At 33.7% G+C, this 25,683-nt stretch overlaps 1 protein-coding gene across 2 annotated transcripts in view; it reads right to left on the bottom strand.

Moving 5' to 3' along the window:
- LOC124369880 (histone lysine demethylase PHF8-like) overlaps positions 1–25,683 on the bottom strand; it is a 60,256-nt gene that overhangs the window by 10,540 nt on the left and 24,033 nt on the right. Inside the window, exons 7-16 of one of the 2 annotated variants that reach the window (XM_046828018.1) lie at positions 22,396–22,500; positions 20,114–20,259; positions 17,216–17,417; positions 13,717–13,872; positions 12,192–12,553; positions 9,046–9,248; positions 7,318–7,465; positions 5,922–6,115; positions 5,537–5,742; positions 3,338–3,467 (exon numbers count right to left, since the gene is read on the bottom strand). In XM_046828018.1, coding sequence (XP_046683974.1) covers positions 3,338–3,467; positions 5,537–5,742; positions 5,922–6,115; positions 7,318–7,465; positions 9,046–9,248; positions 12,192–12,553; positions 13,717–13,872; positions 17,216–17,417; positions 20,114–20,259; positions 22,396–22,500 — 1,852 coding nt within the window. Of the gene's footprint in view, positions 1–3,337; positions 3,468–5,536; positions 5,743–5,921; positions 6,116–7,317; positions 7,466–9,045; positions 9,249–12,191; positions 12,554–13,659; positions 13,873–17,215; positions 17,418–20,113; positions 20,260–22,395; positions 22,501–25,683 lie in introns of both variants that reach the window. The other variant, XM_046828017.1, reaches the window with a different exon arrangement.

Genomic DNA, 25,683 nt, shown 5'->3' with positions numbered 1-25,683 from the left:
AATCAATATTTAACAACAAACCAAGATGATCGGAGATGTGAGGTTGAACAGTTTTACATGTATATGAAGAAGGGTGGAGATTGGAAATGAAATTATCCAGACAAGACTCCAGCCTGGTGGGAGACAGATTAAGACAAAAACAATCATAAGATTTTAGTGCATTAAGAAACTTAGCTGTATTTAAGGTACTCCTATTGGGGTCAATATTTATGTCCCAGCGATAACGACCTTATATTTAAAGAACTTAGGACTATTGCAGACAAATTCAAGAAGTTGAGACAATCTATCAGTAAAAGTTACAATACAAGAGTCAGGTGTGCGATAAACAGATAAAATCAACAAATTAATAACACTAAAAGAGATCATAACCGCTTCAAATTGTTTCTCTTCACAGAACGAATCAATATTTACAACAGAAAAAGAATATTTAAATGAACTTCTTACAAAAATTGCAGCTCCGCCATATGGAGTAGATCTACAGAAGCTAGCCGCAAGTAGATAGTCCATAGGTGTATAAAGTTGTATTTCGTCTTCTATGCACCAGTGTTCATTGACACAAAGAACGTCACAAAGTATGCGACTGTTAAAAACTTCAAGTAAATTCACCTTGTTCTTTATACATTGCATGTTAATATGCGCAAGCACAGTCTCAGAACGTGATTCAACCACCTGAGTAGCGGCACTCAGGCTAGGCCTATGACAATTAACTAGGCCGACTGAGGATTGGGTGACTATAACCCCGGGTTCGTTAACTGTCCTGACTCTAAAAAAGAGGGTTCCACTAAAGAACTTTTACGAGAGAATCTAAACTTACTTACATACGTCCCTGTGGGCCAGAAGTCCGGATCATACATTTTATCCCAAAGGGATAGGGGCACTCCAACTTTAAAAGAACTGTACCCAGGATACCTATTCTTCAGTTTAATAACCTCATAGTTACAAACAGCATAGTCATTCAAATACTGTCTCAAAGCATCACATTCCACGTCTTCAGCAAATCTAGATACAAACATATGTTTACATTTTTCTACAACTTTTAATTTATCATTAGTCACCACAGCACGTCCCGTAATAAACATTGATTTGTTCCCCTCAGATCTACGCTGTTGTTTCTTATATTTCTTGGACCTAACCTCAATAAAGTCATTATTTACACCCTGATTCACGGTTTCATTTTCATTGTCCCCATCCAAGTCGATCGCGTTAGCCGGTATGACAGAGGCAGAGACAGCAGAACTAGATGCAGAATTACCTTGCACAGCGAAAGGCTGTACAATTTCATCATGTAGCCCCTTCGGCGAGTTCCTTTTTTTTTCTCCGATTGGTAAGCTCCACAGCCTTTTTGAGAACGTTTTTTTCCCTTCTGACTGGCATTCTATTACTAGAAGCCAGTGGCCGTGAAAAGTCTGAAATTTCCAAGTTTCGACTAGCAGACAACACGTCAGAGTGAACTACTGCATTGGTCAAATTGCGGTTAGCGACATACATAACCTTACTAGTTACAGAGTTATTGTTGTCAATACCACTTGTTATAGAGGATGAGGAATCGGCATTCTCATTTATAGATTTTAAAACACTTGAATAAGAGGCACGATTATTTAACAGAATGTCACCAATAACCTCAGAATGATTATTCACGGTAGAGGCTAGCTTAGTATTTTCGGTTTTCACCATGTCTAACTGCTTGCTAATTTCACTTAAATTGTTAGTCAGATCAAAAATCTGATCAGTCAATATCTTGATATGAATAAAACATTCACAAGGCCCATTTTCTTTTTCAGAATCACTAGGCGGTATACTCACGTTACTAGCACACTGTACCGGTTGAGGCTTACACTTGTCACACGTAAAATTGGACTTCTCACCTTTAGAAAAGGAAAAATCTTTTTTAGATTTTCCCACACACTCAAAATGATACCAATTTTTACAATTACCCTCACACATAATTTCTCCAGTGTTTCTAGTAACATTTTTCGAACAGACATCACATAACGTATTCTTATTCACCGGCGCCATCTTGATCACATATGTCATAACCTCATCCTCCCAAACTTAATATTTACACAATTCTAATCACTTTCAATAATTTAGAGTTATATTCACAGGATCATAACATTTGCGTACTAACTGGTACAAATATTGGTATAGTTAAATTTAGATTTATAGAGACAATTAAAAACAAACCTTTAATCATAATCTGTTTAAATTACATGAATAATTCTTAGACACAAAAATCCAAATATACAAATATAAAAGTTGTATTTTTTTCCTATTGATTTGACCATACTACATTTTAAAATGTTTTCTCAAACACACTATTACAGTATTACATAGTACATTATTAATCTGAACTTAAAAACACATGTCATAATCACTACAAGTGAAACAAACCATTTTAATATTCCAAGTAAAAGGATATATTGCACTGCATGTAAAGAAAGTGGCTATTAAAAAAAGAGTGTCCCGAGTTAAAGCAGGTCCAGTCTGAAAAATGATGTTCGAACCACAGAACAAAGTTGAAATTAAAATATTTTGTAGCTTTAATTTCTTGTCGTAGAAATATGGCACACTCAAACGCATTTGAATTTTTCTTGTAAAAAGTATACTTTTTGAATTTCAAACAATGGATTATAAAAAAGGTTTATGATTCTTTCTGAATAACTAATAAAATATTGAATAATAAGCATTTGGATGTGTATTATTAGCACCTTTAAATGAAAAAAACAAGGTTTTAGGAAGAATATATAAAGAAATAAAGTTTATTGACCAATCCCCAAGTAAACTTAAAAAGGTAAGAAAATTTATAGCTATTCTAGTTTCTATGGGTGCTAAAAAGTGAATGTACACCAAACTTCTTATCTTTTGGACTAATAGTTGCTAATTTCTATGAGCATTATTTCTTCAATTGACACTAAATTTAAGGGTTTCCTTGGTAAGCTAAGCATAAGTTCGAGACTACATTCAGTTCACCCCATTGTGATCATGGTTATGAAACTAAAAATTTATTTTCAGTTCTACGTTGAAATATTAATTATGAAACAAATTAAATTCTTAAGATTAATATTTATGATTAAATACCTCTCTTCATCTTTCAATACTTATTGCTATAGAAGTCCAAATGAGTAACCAGATTATGACGAAATATATTATAAATGTTACTTATTAATAAATTTGAAAATTGTTTGTTTTTTGAAGGTTTTCATGTTGCTTTTAAATATTATTAAAGGCATTTTGTTACAAAAATGCATCCATCAGAAAAATTTAACATTTGAACAAACAACAATCAATAATGTTTTCAATTTTATTCAATGCTACAAATGATGATGCTTGGACTTACTTTTAAGATCTATTGTTACTGGTCTGACGGAAGGAGAAGGCACGGCACTGTGCGATGACGACGAGGATGGCTGTTCTATGGCGACGGGCAAAAGCTTGGGCTTCTTTCTGTGGTATGGCCTCTTGGGTGACTGCAACATGACAACAATTGTCATAAGAACCTTGCATGGAACATTTCCATTTGAATTACCTAAAATCTAGATGCGAATATTTAAGCTTTAATAAATTATTATATTTAGTTTTTGCTTAATTTAGGCATCGTTTGAAAAAAATACTAAATATTTGCAAGACATTTGAACACATATTAAACAAAAATTGTGACATTAATCTTCATCAACAGAGGGACCACTCTAAAAGAGAAGTATAGAGATATAAATATACCTTACATTAGTGATATGGTAAAGCTGAATCCCATAACTCGAATCCAACGAATCTTCAACAAAGATTTGGATTCAAGAATTGATCAAAGAGATTTGACAATCGAACCTTCAAAGATTCACCGCAATATTAATAATTGGCTGATTGGCAGTTTGCAAATTGCTGATTGCAAAAATGGGTTTTTTTGTAATACTTTGTGTTTAAAACCCATAGATAGATAACCTAATTAACAATATGAATGAAGAGTTTAGCTCCAGTTCCACTTCCTCTTAAAACAGCGTCTGGAATCAGACTCTAGTCTGATTAAGAACTCTACTCACCTGCATTAAGAATAAGGTGAACTGGAGCTAAAATAAACATTCACATTAAATCAACCCTTTCCACCCTTCCTACATTGTGTCTAATTAGCAAATTATCGTACTTTTGTAAAAATCTTTTGCTTGTAGGTAGTATTTTTTATATATTTATAATTATGAGCTGCTCAACGAGAAACAGACTATCAATAATTTTTGTTTACTACATAATTTGTGTAATTGTATGAATATTTCTTCTAAAAAGTATATGTATGTTTATATCTCAACATTATTTTATTATGGCTAGAGGTGGTATGAAACTTATCTAACATTTTAAGTTAAAAATGTGTTTTACAAGTGATACAAATACATGCCCATATGTTTGCAGACATTCTGGAAGCCTTATGTAATCTATCGAAATTACAGCAGAGGGTAGGACACATTTATTTCATAATTTTTGTACTTGTGTAAAACATGTCCTCTAAAAGAGTATTGTATGTGTGTTTATATCTTTTTTATCAACATTTTATATCATGGGTGAGGGTTGTTTGAAATTCTTGGCTGACCACTTTTACTGGCTAGATTTGTTCAACGATACCAAAACAAAACCATTCAGCGTATTATTATATTCTTACTTACAAATAATAAAAGAAGTAGTATCAAATTAACAATCAATACACAAGACAATTTGATAAAAGTATTGGAATTCGAATTGAATTATTTTGTATGGATCCATTCCTAATTCTTTCATTTGGAGCATCCTGTTTTCTAGGTTCGGAATTTCAGCAACTCTGTTACTCAGGTGTCAGGTTACCTTAAAAGTGGAGAGCAAGGCATAAACAACCTTAGTTAATGAACAATATCCCCATAACAACGACAAACACCAATTTGAGATCTATTTATTTAAAAAAGTTATTTTTCTCTTCTGATACAAATGAAACAACTTGCTTCCTAGAGACACAACAGATTAAACAATAAAAAGACAGTAAAAATTATATAAGTGACATTACTGAGTGAGGTTCTTTGCCCGGTTTTTTCTTGATGGATAAGTATTTTTACATTGTCAGAAATAGTTTTTTGATATAGTTTTGATTATATTTGTGAACATGAAGTTTTTTTATATAAATATATTAACATTTACTAATTCAGCATAAAAAAAACTGAACATTTTTCATATTTTAGATGTTATAAAAAGTTTTGTCTTCTCTGTGCGTAACAGTCAAAAACAGTTTTTAGAATATTAATTTTAAAAATTTCTTAACACTTTACATTCTTTGTACGTATAAGAATGGACTATGTAGTCTTAACTTCACCTAGTAGAATAAAGAGTTCATTCCATCACCGTGTATAGGTAAAGCTAATTTTAATTCATTTTATGTAGTACAATATATGCTTCTTACTAAAATGCATAATACATACTGACCTGCTTAGTAAATGGTTGTACAATTATCTATTATACATATTATAATCTAATATAATATGCCCGGTTATGGCTGAAATGCGTGTCAGTTGGAGGGTTCAATTATTACCGGAAGGCCAGCTCGCTTGGCGGCTGCTGCTTCAAGTCCTTTTTCTACCGATTGCTTCTTAGCTCCTTCTCGGCAAGGTCGATCAGTCTTGGGAGTCACGTGGCCAACCCTGGCTTTGGGGTTCCATGCCTCGTCTACCTTCCGCTTACCATTCCGTGATGTCCTCTCTACCTCTTCATCATCTGACAAGTCTAGTGATGGGTATACTATAAACAATCACATACAACCAAATTTAAAGAGAAATCTATATGAATTAATATACATTTTTATATAACATGCTCAAAGTAAAGTCTGGGATGATATAACAGTAATTGACGAAGACTTTAATCACAGAATTAGTTATTATTTGAGTTCTAAATCTGTGCTGACACCGATGACTACTCACTGAAATCATCATCTTGGTGGACTTTCTCCATGTCTTCCACTTCCTCTACAGTAGGAAGATGGTGTTTCTTTTTCTTGGAGCGTGGTGTGCTGGAGAGACTGGAACTGCTCTCCCCACCACCGCCCAGGTACATCCTGCTGATAGATAACATGCCTGCGATGGCTTCTCTCGTAGACGGTGATGTTCTCCCAGTCCTGAGTCATATATAATTAGTTAGAAGTCTCCCCTTGAAGCACTTTTGTACGAATATCACAGCTAGAGTTTTGCACCTGCTTTTATGAGTGATACAGAAGAAAGCAATAAAGGGGTTATGGAAGACTAAATTTCATTGTGCCATTTACGAGTATATAAATTTATTGTGATAGATTGGATGTTTCTTTAAATTTGAACTTAACATCCTGTCTTTCTTCATTGATATGTACTAGTAGACTGCACACAAATGATGAGGCCTATATACATTTTTTTTTATTTAAACAGATATTAATTCTTATATTTTGGGATGGTTCAGTAGCTAGGGTTTAGCTAGGTGAGGTTTATCATTAGTTATGGTATGTCTTAGTCTGGATCTAAAAGATGGAGTACAAGCCTACATTTGATAAAAACCAAGCTTTTCTTTAAGATTTAAGATGCTTTTTTGTCCTAAGATACACAAGGGTGTAATAGACATAGCCAGAAATGTAATAATACACTTTTAAAATACCAATAATGACTATAAAGGACAACAATGTAAACCTAATCTAACTTTAGTCCGTCAATTGGTTGAGTATTTGTGTCATACGCTTGTTAAAAGCCTACTAGAAACACACCAGAACTCACCTTTACTAACAAACAAAATGCTGTTTCACAAAATAAAAGATTAAAGATTTTACAACCCTGTAAAAATTATTTTTGCCAGAGCAAACTACAAGTCCTGGAAGGTCACCATATTTTTCCACACAATACTTTCATAATTTATTAGTTTATGATCTTTACCATTAACATTAAATTTTATTTTTACTGTTTTACACATGATTTCTGTTTACATTAACTGACGTAAAATCTGATCAGTTGTACATGCCTAGTGGAAATGATGTAAACTTCTAAGTTTTGTTCATATTGATGATCCAGAACTACATAATTTTTGCATATACATGTCAATTTGACAGTCATGCTCATCGAGTTAATCTTAAATACTGACATTTTCCAATATAGAGTTTAATATGAACTAATGTTATAATGTTATATAATGTTAACTTCACCAAGCTGTATCGTTATACCCAGGATAAATTTTTTCAAGACCTTTTTTCCAGTATTGTGCCACAACTCGTCTTAACTCAATTTCCAACATGTTGACTAAGCAGATATCAGAAACAATAATTTAATTTAAGAGTTTGTCCATCTGAAGACAAATACTCACTCTAAATCTTCTATTCTTGGACTCTCATCCCTTGTGTAACCAGAAGCTTTCAAGAGTTCATCGATGCCATTTTTTGGTAAATCTGATGTGACGTCCACAGAATTCAGGTCTTCTGTCTTGATTCCCTTTAGGTTCATCAGTAAATTGTCTGAAATGTTACCAAAAAAATCATTATAATCATTTACTTCAGTTGTCATAAAAATGTTTTAAACGTTGTTTTAACCAAACTTTGAACTAATGTGAAAGATTTATTGGCATTTTATTTCTTAACGTACTCATGAACATTTTCTTTATACCTCATTAAACAGCACCAGGTTACAATTAAGCTCTAGTTTGTCAAAACACAGCATAATTATTGTTTTGAAATCTCAATCTCCTCAGGTAACAAAACCTTAATATTTTTTCTTCAGGGACAATAATTTGGAAAATGATGTGCACATGACAGATTTTGTATGCAGTGATGTAATTCTAACTTTCTGGAGTTTTTCAAAATTTAGGATGAAAAGGAAAGTATAATTTTAACTTTATGCCACTCTCACTATGAAAGTGGACTTGTTTGCACGGTATCTGCCAATAAAAATGAAGGAGATTACTTCCCAGGTTAGCCGACATCCTTTGCTACTGTAATGTTTCTATGCACTGCACCATTAATGTTATTAATTTTAAAAGGAGTGAAATAAGACTTGAACAGACTTTGCAATTTACACCGGCGGAGCGGACACAAAAATACGTGGTGTTACATGGTTGCTGGAAGAGCATGGAGTGAAAGAGAAAGGCTTTAGTTTGTTGGAGAGGGATGATGTTTTTATGTGATTGGTTAGTAGGCTCGTGTGACTTGCTCCGCCAATGTAACGTTTATTAAATAACCAACCAACATAATTGATGAACCAGAAATATAAATGTTAATAAGAAAAATATTAATACATATAACAATACATTACATTTCCTCCCTCTCAAGTTTATAAAATATTTTTACATGATACAAAATTTTAAGTGCATTTGAAAATTCTCCGATGAATTTACTGCAAAGTACATTGTACACAAACACACAATTTTATAACATTTTATAGTCTAATATTTTAACATAACAAAAAAAATTTGACTTTACTGCAAGTTACTTTTACTTTAACACACATTTGTTTTTTAAACATAAAGGCTTTTATTTAAACATGAGTATGAAATTAAACAAAATAATACTAAAGCATATAAGTAACAAAACATTTGAGTAACTTATGAAATATTGACAAATTAAATAAAATCATGAATATTTTCAAATTCAGCTTTGATACGGGTCGACGATCTCGTACTGGGTATCCTTGTTCCGTATTTTGGTGTTGTCGAACAGCTGATGGTGATGTCATGGACTGACGTAGTGGAGAGGAAATAGCCTGACGGGAAGAATGAGATATTCTAGGACTGTGGAGAGGGGTGGGGGAAGGAGAGGTACCAGCTGTTTCAACCATGTGATCACTGTCACGACCACCTTGACATTTGGGTAACAACAAGTCATGAGGATTAATGTTACTGTTTACCTTACTACTGACAATTGATTCATTTGGCAAGGCTATCAATTGATCAATATGTTGTTTCCGGATAAAGCCATTTTGTAATTTAACCAGATAGGAAACAAAATAATGATGACCTGTTATAAACTCCTAGCTAATCTCAAATGTATATGTAATTGACTCAAAGGTATCTGTGACTTAATCAAATGTATCTGTGACTTACTCAAATGTATCTGTGTATGGTTAGCCTGGGCCCACTTTACTTTGATGCCTGCAGTAGACTGCTCAACAGCACCTGAACCCTTACTCCATCTTCTCTTCTTGGGGGATTCATCTATTGTCAAACAGTCCTCATCGTCATCACCAGCGTAGTCACTGTCATCATGAAAGTCGTAAATAGACTCGGTCTGGGGTGGCTTTGTTTCTCTGAAAAGAGAACATTTGAAATAATTTAATTGTACTATATAATCAACTATAATTATACTACAACACAATAGAAGTTTACGAGCCTCCAGTTGTTAAAGACACTTGAAATTTGTCATGCTTAGTAGTTTAAGTAAGTGAATTCAGAAACTTTACCACAATGTTAGATAAAAAAATGTATGTTCTAATAAAGTTTTTGAATTTTGCTGCAATGTTTGACTTGTGGATTTAAAATATATAGAATCATTAGGAATTAAAAGTACAGCAATGAAAATGGTTAGTATTATATTGTTCGTGTTTATGGAAAAAACTTATTTTACATCACTTTGTGAATCTTCATTCTGAATTTTGGGTGGCATAAAGAATTAGCATGTTGGCTCTCTCTTTCTAATATTGGCAAGAATATTTGTAGGGGAAGGTCTGATGGGAATTTCATAATGGAACGATATTGCCACAGTTATTACTATGAGAACTCTTTAGACACAGTAGTTGCTTGATCGACTCATGGTGAAACTACTGACCAGTCAATGAGAATGTTCTCGCTCTAGCCACAAAGAAGATCGAAATCATCCTTCCCATTAGACAGAAGATGGAGACCGTTACTTAGGTCTGGTACACAGGAAAATTATGAGACAAAGAGCACTGGAAGTATTTCAGCTTGAAGGTAATCCAAGTTCACGTTTTGGAGAGTTTTATGACCTAGTAGAACAAGCAGTGAAAATCACTGTTTCTTTAAGCCGCCTTAAAAACATTGGGATGACTGAGGCAAGCAAGCGCGTGTCTATTAAGCTTTCCTTGCTCCTGTATGGATGCAAATATTCTGTTCCCCCAGAGATCTATGATGTTCTTCGGACAGATAGCGCTAACTGGATAGTATCTGAACCAGTTGTGTTTGTAACCTGTAGAGGCTATTCACACAGATCCGATTGCTATCAAGAGAAAACAAGTTTGTAAGGAAACCTTGAAGCCCAACTATACACAATGGAGGATTTGCAAGAAAGTAAGAAAGATAGTGATAAGACATGAGAGATGGATGAACTGGCAGATTGGTCAGTAACCTGTAAGAGAGGGTGGTTTGGGAACTGAATTCTTACATGCCTACCAGCCATGGCTATTTTTGCCCACCTAATCGAGATTTTTTATTATTTCTTTATTCAACCAACATTTACAAATTTGCAATTCGCCTGAAACTCCTTCATCAGAATCTTTCGTTAAGAAAATTGTCTCTGAACTCTGTATATGTACAGAGGGCTCTGATAACAAATAAAGCAGAAGAAAAATACTGAAGTGTTGGTGTTTACCAACCTGATAGAACAAATAGCAACAGCATTCTTCTGAGAACACATAGTACCACCCTCCTGAAGTAATGCAAAAAGCAGTGCCAAAAGAGAGCAATGAATTGACTGTTAGGAGTTTTAGTGAGCACCTACCCATTCACCAGTGCTATAATAAGAATGCTGACTGTGGATTAGCATTTCCCCTATAGAGAAAATAAGCATTTAAATTACTTTTCCTTCATTTTTCTAAAATACAAAACATAATGTAATAATAATTTAATGAGGGGTTTAACGAAGTTAGTTTAAATTATGAATTAACACACATTTTGGGAATTTGAAACTTGTTGTATGAACATTCCAAACAAAAGCAAGCTTAAAATGTAAAATAACCTTAACCCTTTCCACTCGGATTTTTTTCACCAGTCTGCCCCCTCAGCTCGTATTTATTTTAGCATATTTTCAGTAAAAACCCATTTTTAGCAAACTGGAAGTCAATAAAGTATATAGATTATTATATTGTTATTGTTATTATTATTATTAATAATTTTATTTTATTTGTAATTTATAGCATAGAGATATAAAATTTGATACTTACACTAATAATTTTATATTTTAGCACGGTATGGTATCGTTCAAAACACTCTGCAGGATGAAGACCAGTATTTTTTGAACAGGTTTTACAATAGTAAAGTGTTTCCTTTCTTCCTCTGGCACCTTTCTATTGCTACAAACAGCACAGTCTTTAGATTTTTTTTTGTTGGATGAGCTGGGTGTTTGTTTAGCCTTTCTTCTTTTTGTACTGATATTGAATAAGGACGACCCCGCTTCAAACTCATAGGGTTACGGACATGGCCTACAAGTTCAGTGATGAGGATTTATCTGAAATTCCTGTGTTGAATAGTTTTTTCTCCATGGTTTTGTTCATTCGTGTTTAACAAGAGAAAGCTATTTACTATTCCCACTTCCAACATCCAGAAAAATAGCTTTCTCCACCATTTCAGAGATTTACGGGAAAATTTGTAGGAAGCAATATAGTGGTCTGCTTGGTCCAAGCCACCCATATATTTGTTATACTGACAGATAACTGTTGGCTTTTGTATGTTTATTTGATGTTCCTTGCCTCTTCATTCTAATTCAGCAATAACTTCTGAATCAGAAAGAAAAGATGTACTTGTTAACGACATATCGAGTCACTAATGCGACCACGTTTGAAAATTGGTTAGGAAACGTGACTACAATGACAAAGCAAAATAAATCAGCAGCCGACAAATCGTAGTTCAGCTGTCATTTATTAGTTCCTGAGAAGTGAGAATGCCGTGCGATCACAGCACAAATCGGAAACATCGTAGTCCGCCTACAATAAAGTAAAGCTGACGTCATTGCAATGTCGGATGGCGTCCGACATACGAGTGGAACGGTAAAATAGCAATGTCGGACGACGTCCGACGCATGAGTGGAAAGGGTTAATTAAAAAACAATATGAGTGAAAAATATTGAAAACGGTTAACATATTGAGATACAGGTATTATTTTATATACTAATATTTCATCTGAATCATGCAAGAGAAAATCCTAACATAATTAGAAACCTAAATGCCTTATAATAAATAGTATCAAATTACAACGGAAACAGGTTATGACACATCTCATAGTAGAAAAAATAGACTTACGGGACGTTGTCAAAGGGGGTATGAACCGGTGGGCTAGTCGACGGGACGTCCATAAAGGGATGTTTAACTTTTTTGGCGAGTTTCACTTTCAACCCGCTGATCTCAGACTTCATCTTGACATGCGGTGAATGATCCATGGCGATGATCCAGGACTTATTCTCTGTGCCCAACTGTGCGGGTTGCTCACTGCTTTCTTCTTGCTTCAGCTTGTTCTCACACAGTGGAGTCGAGTACGGGTACATCACGGGCTTTGGCAAAGTCAGCTTCAAAGGTGGCCTCGATATTGGTTCTGTCTTCAGCTGGATCTTTTTATTCAGCATTTTCAGATTCAGTTTGATAGGTTCCTTGGGTTCCATTTTCATCTAAAAGAGATAAAATGTTCTATCAGTACTCTGAAACAATTTTTGCTCTGACCAAGCGTGACAATTTGTAATCAATTTTAACCCATTGACCAAGACTAATGAGATATTTTCTTTATAGCATTGTTTGTAAACGATTTTTTCAAAATAATTTTTTAATAGTGTTTGCTTTTTTTCTACCAATATGTTTTCTGTAGACTTTTTCAGTAGGCAACTGTGAATGGAAAAGATTATACTTTCAATTAGCTATATTCAATTAGAAATTATTTTGTTATAACGTTACTTACATTGAGTTAAATCTGAAAATACTTAAGTTGTTACTATATATAATACTGCAAGTTTCTAAACTTGGTTTTATGAATTATTTTGATTAATGTAAACTCAATTTGTTTTGTTAGAAGTCTTTTGATTGAGCAACAAGTAACTTATATTCTTTTGTGAAATGGTGTTTCATTGTTTTACTATAATGATAAGTTAGGTTATAATGATATTAATAAAGAGCAAAATTGTATCAATCCATATATTTTTTATAAGACAGTTCATTCAACAATAATAGAGCCACGTGAAGTGATAAAAAGAAATCACTTGGTGATTAATTTGTTTACGTCACATATTGAAATAAATTGTTAAACAGACAATTTTTGAGCAAATTTATAGATAAATAATTTGAATTAAAAATAATTCTTCTTTTGTAAAGCGTTATATTATGTCAAGTTACAATAAATTAATATATGATTAATAATGAATTTTTAAAGTAAAAGATAATATTTGTAAACCATACATTTTGTTTTAAAACCGTTTCAATTAGATTCTTAGCCACAGACAAAATCAACTAGGCCAATGGGTAAATAAGAGTAAATATACTACTTAACAATAAGGAACACTAGTACAAGTGCTGAACATTTTCTTTCGTTGAACAGGATCTCTCCACCAAATTTCACACTAACTAGAAAAAAGAACAACTTAGAAGAAAAAGCAAATGTACAACGACTAAATAATAAAACTGTTACGATAGGAGCAGGAAAACTAGTGATAGTGTAACAAAATAAAGCCAAACCAGACTTAGCCCATGTTACAACGGCAACATGCACATATTCTGCTTAGTTTACCTGCTCTAAAAGAATGCTGTTTTGAGGTTGAGAATAGTCCACAAAGTCTTTGTTTACCGGTTTTTTCTTTTTGCGTTTTGATTCTCGCTCGGGTTTGGGCGGGTTCAGGGAGTTCAGATACCTCTCGGCGTGACGAATCTCTTTACTCAGATCTTTCAACAGTTTTGGTGCATCGATGATGGATGGAATCTCTTCTTTACGGCTCTTGTTAGTCTGAAAATAAAAAAATATCGATTCATGATACTTACTCTGATATTTCAACTCGTTACACTAATAAAGACTCGATTTTAGTCTAAAATTCTGAAGATGCAATAATTTATAATATCGACATTGATATTACAGTAGAACCCCTCATATCCGGCCTCGGTTTTACCGCACCTCGGTTTATATCCGGCCACTTCCCGGAAGCCAATATCGAAATTTATTTACCACGGCTTGCAGACGCGCAGTTGCACGCACTAGTCTCCCACGACTCTTGCGTTATTTTGGTGTATCTATTTGTTTACATTTTCCTGTGTTGTCCTCAGTTGAGCTAATAGGTTTAACCTGTAAACAGTTCGTTGATTATTTCCAGTGCGGTTAGTACAGTACAGTACAATTGTTTTGTTTCATCAAGTGCTGTGTACTGTAGGTTGGTTTATCCGGCCGAATCGTTATCCGGCCAGGGGCTCGGTCCCGTGGTGGCCGGATATGAGGGGTTCTACTGTACAACTAAAAACACTTTTTAACAATAAACATAATAATATTGTATCCAAAAATCTTCTCTATTCTAATCACATACAGTACTAGAGTTCTATTACTTTTTATTTTAACTACTGTAGTTTAGAAATAACAGATTTTAAATTTATCTAATCCAATTAATATGAGTCAAATTTAAAACAGAAGCATTCAAACTCTTATCAAATAAATAACTCTTCACAAACTATTAATTTCTACACACAGGTAAAAACACATAAGACCACCAAATAATTTCCAGTTATGACATCAAATTGATGAATACAATTTATTTGACTCTAGAACTTACAACTACCACAGTTGTATCTATTTAATGTAGACTCTATAAATGGTCACAACTACATAATTATGAATATCCTTCCTGATGTTCTTCAATATTGTGACGTTACAACTTGTTTCATAACAATGTGACATCTACAGGTAATCACGCATTAGCGTTTCGTTGTAGGTTAAAATAAAAAACACATATAAAGTAGTAACACAGTTAGAATAGGATTTTATGCTACAGGTTGTCACTACTGACCGATTTCTATACAGAAATCTGTCTCTCTCAGTATCACACACACAAAGGCAGAGTTTGTGCTGAGCGCTGCGTGTATAATCATCTTGTGAAAGTGTACGTTATAAATTGTTGTGATTATGTGTTTAGTTTACATAACTAGTCTACTGATAAAACAATTTGTTATAGATTTATTTGGAAAGCCGTTGTTCTGTTGAAGCAATTGCTAACCCTAGATTGTGACACTGCAACATTCATTTTGCTTCAGTGTGATAACTATAATTCATCATGATTCATTATTTAAAATTCATAACTTTACCAAATAATTGGCATGATATTGTGTAGAACGAGGCCTGTCCAAAAAGTATCCGACCGCCGACCAGTAGGCGGCCGCGGCGTAACCGATTGGTTTGAACCGGTTATTAGAGGGGAGGGGTGAGCCTACTCCTTCCCATATTAGGCATTGAATACGATCCGGTCACTCAGTGAGTCACAGCACTCTGTTCCGTACAGTACTGCCGTGTGTGTGCGTCGCATTTCAATATGACTGAACATGTTGAGCAGCGCATTTGCATTAAATTTTGCCAAAAACTTGGCCATTCAGCATCAGAGACGATTACTATGATACAGAAAGTTTATGGTGACGTGTCTATGGGCGATACACAAATAAAAGAGTGGTTTAGGCGGTTTAAAAATGGCCGCATATCTGTGGAGAGTGATGACCGATCTGGCAGGCCTTCAACGGCCAGAAACGCTGAAAATGTTGAACGTGTTCATGCAGCAATCAATGAAAATCGTTGATTGACTGTCCGAGAGCTGGAAGAAGATTTAGGAATACCAAAATCGTCAGTTTGTAACATTTTACACGAAGATTTAAAAATGAACCGTGTTTTGGCAAAATTTGTTCCTCGGCTGCTGACAGAAGACCAAAAGAACTGTCGACTTGAAATTGCACAGGACAATCTGGATTTGATAAAAAGTGACCCAGGGCTATTTAAAAAAGTTAATACTGGTGACGAGTCATGGGTTTATGGCTACGACTCTGAAACAAAGGCTCAATCTTCACAGTGGAAAACTCGCAAAGAGCAACGGCCGAAAAAAACAAGACAAAGTCGAAGCAATGTCAAGACAATGCTGACAGTTTTTTTTTACCAGGACGGTGTTGTTCATCACGAATATGCTCCAAGAGGCCAGACAGTGAATAAGGAGTATTATCTTGAGGTCCTAAGGCGGCTACGAGATGCAGTGCGAAGGAAACAACCTGAACTGTGGACAAGCCGTGACTGGATCCTGCACCACGACAACGCACCAGCTCATTCCTCAAATCTTATTCAGTGTTTTTTGGTCAAACACGACATCAACCAACTACGACAGCCTCCCTACAGTCTTGATATAGCTCCTTGTGACTTCTGGCTATTTCCGAAATTAAAAATTCCTTTGAAAGGAAAAAGATTTGAAGATGTTAAACAAATAAAACAAAATGCGACAAAGGACCTGTTAGCCATTTCGCAACATGAATTTAAGGAGTGTTTCCGGAATTGGGAGGAGTGTTGGAATAAGGTAGTGGCTTGTGGAGGGGAGTACTTTGAAGGAGACAGATTGCCGTTGCCGCAGAGTAACGTCAGTTCATGCCAGACGTAAAGGTCGGATACTTTTTGGACACACCTCGTACATAGTTATAATTTACTATGCTATTTATGGCCTAATTAGATTAGATATAACAAAATTTCCAAACATGTTTTTATAGTGACTCAATTCTTTATACTAAGGATTTTTAGTTTTCCACAAAACTTTTGTGTTATTTCATTTTTGTATTTTTTATGATTTTTTAATAAAGGCCGGAAAATTGCCTGAAATGGGTACACCAATAATGGATGTTTGCATGGCCAGAGCACTAGTATTAATATTTCTTGGAACTCACTTAGAATGATTATCTATGGCGGTGAAGGTGTGGAGAGTGATAAAGAGGGGATGGGGCAAAAGAAGTTTTTGAAAAACACAAAAATGGGGTTAAATGTACACATAACTACCTACACTATGAAAACAGCAGAAAATCAATTCAAGGTCAATGACATGCTTGTTTACAATGCAGTAACAGAATGAGTGACTCATGAGTCACGACACAGAGAGCGGTAGCAGATGGCGCATGGCGGAACAGTAACAAAGGGCTAGTTGACATAAAACAAATGGAAAAAGATGTTAGAACCACCTCGTAGATCAAGCACAACAATACAATCTTCGATTTAACCGGAAAAACACGAGTAGCATATATACGCCTATAGCACTTGAGGAACTGAAGAAACAAAATTATGGACCACTCACATCTCTATCTTGACTCCATTGCTTTAAAGTTATAAGCAGAGCCTTGACTCCCACCAGCAAGTAGGCTGGAACCTTGGAGGCTTCATCATTAATCATCTTTAGCTCCTCGCACAGACGTTTGGCTGCATACCAGTTGATTGTCTCAAACGCAGGAAACCTGAATCTCTCAGGTGTGCGAATCTTCTTTTCAATTTCATATATTCTGAAACAAATCGTTATGAATGAATGCACTTTATTTATAAAATATTAGTTGAACTAAAACCAATATAAGAGCACATTCTTTCAAAACTAGTAAAACACAAAAATGTTTGTGACATTCATCAGGAAAACTTTTACGATCTTCAACATCCGGTCTACTGCTGAGGTATGACGAAAATCAGTGACTTTTAGTAACATTACGGTGCCTTTTATAACAAATTTGGTGACATTTAACAGCATTTTTGAAAAAAAAAACCAACATCTTTATAGAGTGGTATTTCAGGACATATTTCATTAACCCTTTTAGGACCAGACCAAAATTTGACATGTGCAAAGAAAATTTTTGCGTTTTTCTGGCCATGCTCCAAGAACTGTGCACATTAAAAATGTGTGATTTTTCAAGCGTTTGAGAGAAAAATCATATCTTCAGAACTAATTACTGTACAGATTTGTTTTTAGGCTTAAAATGTTTATAATTAAATTGTTCATTGTGAAAAAATAAATTTAAGTCATTATACAGCAAAAAACAGTTTGATTTATCTGTTTATCAAATAAAAAAAAGAAAAAAAAGAAAAAAAATTGAGTTTGATCTTCAATAACAACCAAAAATAAGAATAAATTATCTGTGGGAAATGGTATTTATTAGTTCTACATATAATTCTCTATAACTGTACAAAATTTGAAAGCCCTGGAATAAAAAATAAAAAGTTTGTAAATGAATTAAATTTTTCTGTAACACTGGTTAAAACACACTTTTCAGCATTAGCCTAACATACAAAACCTTACAGGCTACTAAGGATATTATTCGGTACTTTGGGATTATACCGACCACACCATTATGAAGAACACAAAAATATACATTTATAGAAACAAACATGATAGAACGAAAAAACAACTCTTTAATTACAAAATTACAAACTTACAACGATTATCAATTGTTAATGGGGTCAGATTCCATTATATGCCCCCAACGCTTAAACTTTTTTCAATGAACTTAGAACGTTATAAAACGATGTAGTTGAGTAACATAACTAACATTCCATCAATCAACAAGCATTTCCAGGTATTGTGATCGGTATTGTTGTCGCTGTTATCTTATCTTTCTCGAGAATCCCGATTACGGCAGGCCGCGCGGCATCACATGATTAAGTTTTTTGCACGGTACATAAAAACAAGTTTAGTGTGTTTTTTTCACGGAAGTACAACAAAGCGACGCACCAGCTGAACGGGCGGTGAGACTCTGTAATCATAATCCTACTAGACCGCTCGACTTTGACCTCTGTCTGAGGATGGGGAGGGGATTGCAATAAGACTATTCCTGTTTTATATTGACAAAATATTGTTCTACGCTAATCTAGTAATCAGTAGAAGCAAAATGTCAAATAACGATTCATGTCTGGGTGTGGCCGGTATAATCCCAAAGTACCCTGACAACATTAAGATGCAACATGGCAGTAAAATATTTTTTTTTCACCAAGCTGATGATTCCAAAGACGTTTAAAATTTGATATCTTAGTAAAAAACATACATGGAATAGAAAAATAGTATATTTATTCCATATAGAAGATTAAAATATCTCTTAAAAAATATGAAAAGTCTGCCGGCGATAAATCAGACGACTGGTCCTTTTCGCATAGTACGCCGCCGGCGATAAATCAGACGGTTGGTCCTTAAAGGGTTAATTAAAGTGGGGCATATGCATAGATTGAAAAAACATTTTTTACAACAAAAGTCTTATCTTAATGTGTGTGTAGGCCTAGTGTTCAGCAGACCAAGTAATTTCAATACATAGCAATACTTCATTTCATAAATTCAAGACATATACCAACTAAAAGCAAAATATTATTGACAAAAGTAAAACCATTCTTTAATCTGGTAATCGATCTATGCCTTTTCATACATAAACTACAAATAGTCTACAAAACATTTTATTTTCATAAAAAAAGGAATTAATATCCTTTACAACTTTTTAATTAGTTATAGAATAGATTTGAATGTTATTTGTAATTGCCATTAAATAATAAGAAATTTCTATAACCCCATAATATTCACCTCATATCAAAGAATTATGAGTTGAACTTTTTTTAATATAGGGTTTCTTATACAAGAAATTTAGATAACTAGATATAAGTCACCTAGTAAAATAGGATATCTTTACTTTACTTTCCTTTTTAGTTTAAATCACATTAAATAAACAGTACCTAATGTTAAAATAATAATTATATTTACATGATTCCATACCAAACCAAATAACTAAAAACTGATAGTCTGAGGTATTTCTTTCAGCACGGGATCATATTTAACAAACCTCCAAGACAGGCAAACAATAAAAACGCAATAAGGAAATCCATAGCAAGGTGTACCCCATCGGGCGCATGATGCTCTTTAAAAACCCAGTATGTACCTGATGGGGTACATGTCATCGTGAACGTGTTAAAACCTCATATTGATAAAACAAATTCATTTTATCTACAAAACATATAAACCACACAATGAAACAAAATTAAAGCATTGAGTGTGATGGATTACGGAGCTCATTTATTTTATTATGAAATTAATTGATTTTAGAATTGGTGGTAGAAACAAGAACTAAATAGATGGAACTGAATCGACATTAGTTTTAGGATTAACAAGTGTAACTGAATAACAAAATATTGAATGTAGCATTTGAAAACCTGTTGAAATAGTTGAGACACTCACTGTAACTGCATGGGGATGTTGAGGCTGTGCAGGAAGTTGCCACCAAACACCAGAGTGTCCACGGGTGTGAGCACTGCGTGTATCCAGCCTGTGGGGATCAGCATGGTGTGGCCGGCCTGGACGATGCAGCGATAACAGCAGTCCACCTTGCATAAACACATGTGTTCAACAGGTGCATAACAGGTGTTTTCAAACCTTTTTTACTCAAATAAGTGGAATAATATTGTATCTCTATCATGTACGGGGTGGGCCATAAGTCAGTTGTCACTAGCAATCCTTAGACTTTGTTTTTCCTAGCGTAGTAGTTGTGAACTTGACTAAGTCAAACACTAGCAGTTTGAGGTTATGTTTGTTTATTGTCGATATCTGAGAAAGTATGAATAGGAAATTAACAACAGAACAGCGTGTGTTTGTTTTGCAAACATGGTGGAAACATGATCATAATTATAGTGATGTTCGTGATTTGTTTGTGGAACGTTTTCCAAATATCCAGCCTCCATCTCGACAAGGTATGATTAAATTTAATGTTGAGCATTTGAAGGAACGAATCCAATCAGAGTTTGAAAACTTACAGTCCAGGAACATTTGCGACAAAATTTGTAAATCTGTGTTAAAAAGATGCAATCTTTGCTTAGAACAGCATGGAGACCACTTTGAGCATCTTTTATAGGTTCATTGAATACTACATGTTTTCCTGTATTAATAAATTGTATTTGTACTACATAGTAAAATAAATGTATTTGTATTTTCGCTTGTTTGGTATATTATTGCACCAAATGCATTTTTGACAACTGACTTATGGCCCACCCTGTATTCTAAACTTTGACAAAATTATTGATACAAGTACATTAATGTAAATTGTGAACTTTGTTAAGACAAAAAATTATTGTATCTGTTTTCAAATTTGTTTTTTATTTATAAATATGTTTCAGCGGTAATTTTAATTGTTTGAATTTTAAATGTTAGTATTGAAGGTCTTTTGTCACACTGTTGGTACTTAACTTAATTGCTTTTTTCTTCCTGTTTTGTGTATTTCTATTTGATAAATTGTGTATTTTATTTGATCACTTTTCAATTTTTAACATTAGAATAATGTCCATCTTCAGATCACAAATATATGAACCACTTAAAGGAAAATAATTTTATTGTAATATAGTTTTTATTCATAGTACATGTTTACTATGTTCATGAAAATTTCTATTGTACACTTGTGTATTTAATGACAATAACGCTTCTTGATTTTATAATATTTTCAAAAATGTTCGAATAAGTGAAAATCTACAGGGTGAATAAAATTTATTGATACCTTTTATTAACTTATAAACTCAGTATACATCTGTGGGGTACAAGACTGCACTTTTCGGTTAGTATCACAAGATTGCCCCTGCCTCCAAAATACCTAATTTTGGGCCCAACTCAAAAATTTTTTAATGTAAACCCCTGTCAAGATATATATTGTTGTAAAGGTCTTTATGAAAGAAGATATTAACAGTGACACTTAGAGGTTCCTACCTCAAGCCAGTACAAAATGGCAGCTAATTCAAATTTTTAATATTTTGAATCGGAAAAACAATCAGTATCAATATTCATTGTTTAATGGCAAACAAAACCCACAGTAACATTCCTAGCAAGATTTGACCTGTCTCCAGACTTATTAGCTAGTTTAATTCAAGAGAATGTGTATAGTATTCACAAAGTTAAGAAGTTAAATTTACAAACATTTCCACCTGTAATTCCTATTTGTTTCAATTTTATAATTAAAAAAACAAATAATAGATTCAAACGAGCAAATGGCATAATTTTGTTTATAATTTGTCATTTTAAACAATTTTAGGCATCAGGTTATTTTAAATTTGAATTCTTTACCACTTTACACTAGATTGTAGTAGCAACTTCTTAGTTTCACTGTTAATTTTCTTTCATGAAGACCTTTAAAACGATGAGTAACTTGATAGGGGTTTACATTTAAAATTGTTAAGGAGGGCTCAAAAATATTTTATTTTGGGGGCAGGGGCTGATACTAATGATACTATGCGTCTGGGACACAGGTGCAATTACAGTTGATTTATCTTCCTTTTTGTGTTCAATATGGCCATTTAAAACAATCAATTTTGCCACCTCTGAGATTCAGTCTGGAAACGCCCCGTATGAAAATGACTGCTATAAACAGCGTTTACTGCATAATTATTCACTTACTTTTATTTTAATGATTTCCTATATAGTATTACCAGGGTGCAATAATTATTTTACATTACAGTCAGAGGAAAATGTAAATAAATCACCTGGTCACCAAAGAAGGTTTCGTGCTGTGTACTGGAAGTCATCCACCGTTGATACAAAGAGAGGTTGGCCAATGTTGGTTTGATTAGGTAAAATATTTTTTCACCCTAAAAAACAAAAATTATAATCCTATGAATTTAAAATGCTTCATATCAAAAGACAGGCATAATAAGTTGGAAACTAATAGGAAGACACTCATACCGGGCAGAACACAAACTACATTCAGTTGCTTACATGTAATTAAATTGTTGATAACCTGCCATCACTTGCACACTGATCTGTTCACACTGGACCAGATTAGTCTATTCTCAACACGCGGTTTGATTTGGCATTTTCCCCTTTTAATTTGTTTGCCACATTGTAAGGAGTTGATATACCTCTCCCACAAGCTTTAAGGGAAGGTAATGTTTAAACTATTTTAGCTTAGGTTTTATAACAGCCATAAAGCTAATATTAAGACAGCATGTACAATTCTTATATCAATTATCTTATTGAAAAGTCAATATTTATTAATTATGGATTAGTTCATGTACGTTATTACTACGTACCGTGTAATTAGTAAATTATCTTTAAGTAAATCCTTTTATTGTATTTATAATTTTTGTTAAATTTTATAAATTTTGGTATACATAAAAATACAATAGCTGTTTTATTAGATGTCTTCTTGTGACAGTCAATCTAAAAAGCACTATAAATTGAAAACATGGATGAATAAAAGGCATTTAGTTTTATTTTTAAGAAATAGGGGATTTTTTGTATCATATTACCATACATAATATTCCCTCAATGGTTGTAACTCAAACAAGCATTTTAATCCGTTCTAAAGCACTCAGAACACTCTTTCAGGCCTACTTTTTACTTTTTGTAGAAGATGTAATCAAAAACCTCATCAAATCTTGAATCCATTATTAATTTTTTGGGGGGTGACGGGAAAGACCCTAATTTCCCTCAGATACCTTAACACCGAAGAATGGCCCTGTTTTGCTCTTTAAGCTGGTATCTAAGGTTTACAGAAGTTCGGTTCATATATAAATCAATCATGGATATTAATAACTGTTTCTGTGCTGCAAAAAGAAGAATGGCCCTGTTTTGCTCTTTAAGCTGGTATCTAAGGTTTACAGAAGTTCGGTTCATATATAAATCAATCATGGATATTAATAACTGTTTCTGTGCTGCAAAAAGAAGAATGGCCCTGTTTTGCTCTTTAAGCTGGTATCTAAGGTTTACAGAAGTTCGGTTCATATATAAATCAATCATGGATATTAATAACTGTTTCTGTGCTGCAAAAAGAAGAATGGCCCTGTTTTGCTCTTTAAGCTGGTATCTAAGGTTTACAGAAGTTCGGTTCATATATAAATCAATCATGGATATTAATAACTGTTTCTGTGCTGCAAAAAGAAGAATGGCCCTGTTTTGCTCTTTAAGCTGGTATCTAAGGTTTACAGAAGTTCGGTTCATATATAAATCAATCATGGATATTAATAACTGTTTCTGTGCTGCAAAAAGAAGAATGGCCCTGTTTTGCTCTTTAAGCTGGTATCTAAGGTTTACAGAAGTTCGGTTCATATATAAATCAATCATGGATATTAATAACTGTTTCTGAGCTGCAAAAAATGTTAAAATTGTCAAAAATTAATAACATGTACAAGCTATGATTGTTATGAATTGTGCAATTTTATTTTTCATAGATATTTAATTTGACAGCTAGTATTTTTTTAAATTTTATATTATAGCATAGTAATTTTTAAAATAGCTTATATACAATAATTTTATAATCAACAACTCCGATGAACCCATCATTTTAAAACTCACTAGGTGTAAATAATTTATAGGTTTTTCTTTTATATCATATGTAATGGAAAGACCAAACAATACTCTGATCTTTGGGAATTTTCTTTTTCACCAAACTTTGGTCTATAATCAGATAAAAACCTCTTGCCAATTCAGAGAGGTACGCCATAAGGCTCGGTTTTAGAACCAGTCCTATTTATTTTATTTATACATTATATGCCGCAACACATACAAGGTGGCTGTACCTCCCTAATGTATGCAGACGACAACACTCTGATGTTGCTTGAGAAATCAGAAAACATGCTAGCAGTGGCCTCTTACAAAGCTCTCAACACAGTGTATGAATTCTGTTATGGAAATGGTAAATCCATCAAAAACCAGCCAGGTAGCATTTGGGAAAAAAACAGCTGAAGTACCAGTCATCCCATGTTAAGATAGCATTATTTCTGGGTATTAAAATAGATTAGGATATGACCTTGGCACTACATGTTGACAACATCAGCAAAAAAACTCAATACAACTCTGTATGTCATAAACAAATAAAATAATTAAGTAGCAAGGAAACAGCAAATACAGCATATTTCTCAGTTTTTCAACCTCATCTGAAGTATAGATTAGTTGTCTGGGGTGGTACATCAGCAAAAACCTCGGATTTATGCTATTAATAAGCTATTAGTCTTGGCTGGACTTCCAATGCCTAGAGAGCTGCAGAAGAGCTTTCAAGAACCTAAAAATTCTTGCAGTTGCTTCGTTGTACATCCTAGAAGTAATAATGTATATTGATAGTGAAGATTTACCAAGAAATAAACACATACACCATCTCTACAACCTAACAAACCACCACCTAACTTTGTATGAGAAGAAACCATCATACATCGGAAGGAAATTTTTCAACCACCTTCCACCAGAGCTGCAATCAAAAACAGGCAAAGCACTGAAGACAGCATCGACCGATTGGCCGGTTACCTGCCCATTTTTCACCCTGGAAGAATTCCTGAGAAGATCCCTATTATAGATATGATAAAAAACATGTAACATTACTTTAAATTATGACACCATCTAAAACATTTCAAATTAGTAAAATCAATGTCGATCTAAAACCTATAGTTTTAGTAAACATTTTGTATAATTTTTATGTCACCATTTATAAGCTCTATGCTTATAGAATAAAAAAGATCTCTATATCTCTGAAAATTTCATGATTTGACACCAAAGGGATCCATCTTGGAAGTTTATATCAGTTTTTACATCTATTACAGTCTAATAGTTATGTTGGTTCAGAGTTGCCAGAACAATTAATAAGTCTTGAGTATTCTCTTTCCAACGATCATTTTCAATATTTAAAATAAATGATGAACCTCCATCCAAGATATTCATTCTAGAACCTAGTCTTTGCATGCAAGAAACTATGCAAGCTGAACTTTGTACTTAGTTATGTTGAAAACGGAATAGTACATAATTTAGAGTGAAATTCAAACAGTAGGAAAAGAATAATCAGC

This window comes from Homalodisca vitripennis, chromosome X (assembly GCF_021130785.1).
Source record: "Homalodisca vitripennis isolate AUS2020 chromosome X, UT_GWSS_2.1, whole genome shotgun sequence".
In the NCBI taxonomy this organism is placed as follows: Eukaryota; Metazoa; Arthropoda; class Insecta; order Hemiptera; family Cicadellidae; genus Homalodisca; species Homalodisca vitripennis.
This window is presented reverse-complemented; position numbering and strand designations above follow the sequence as displayed.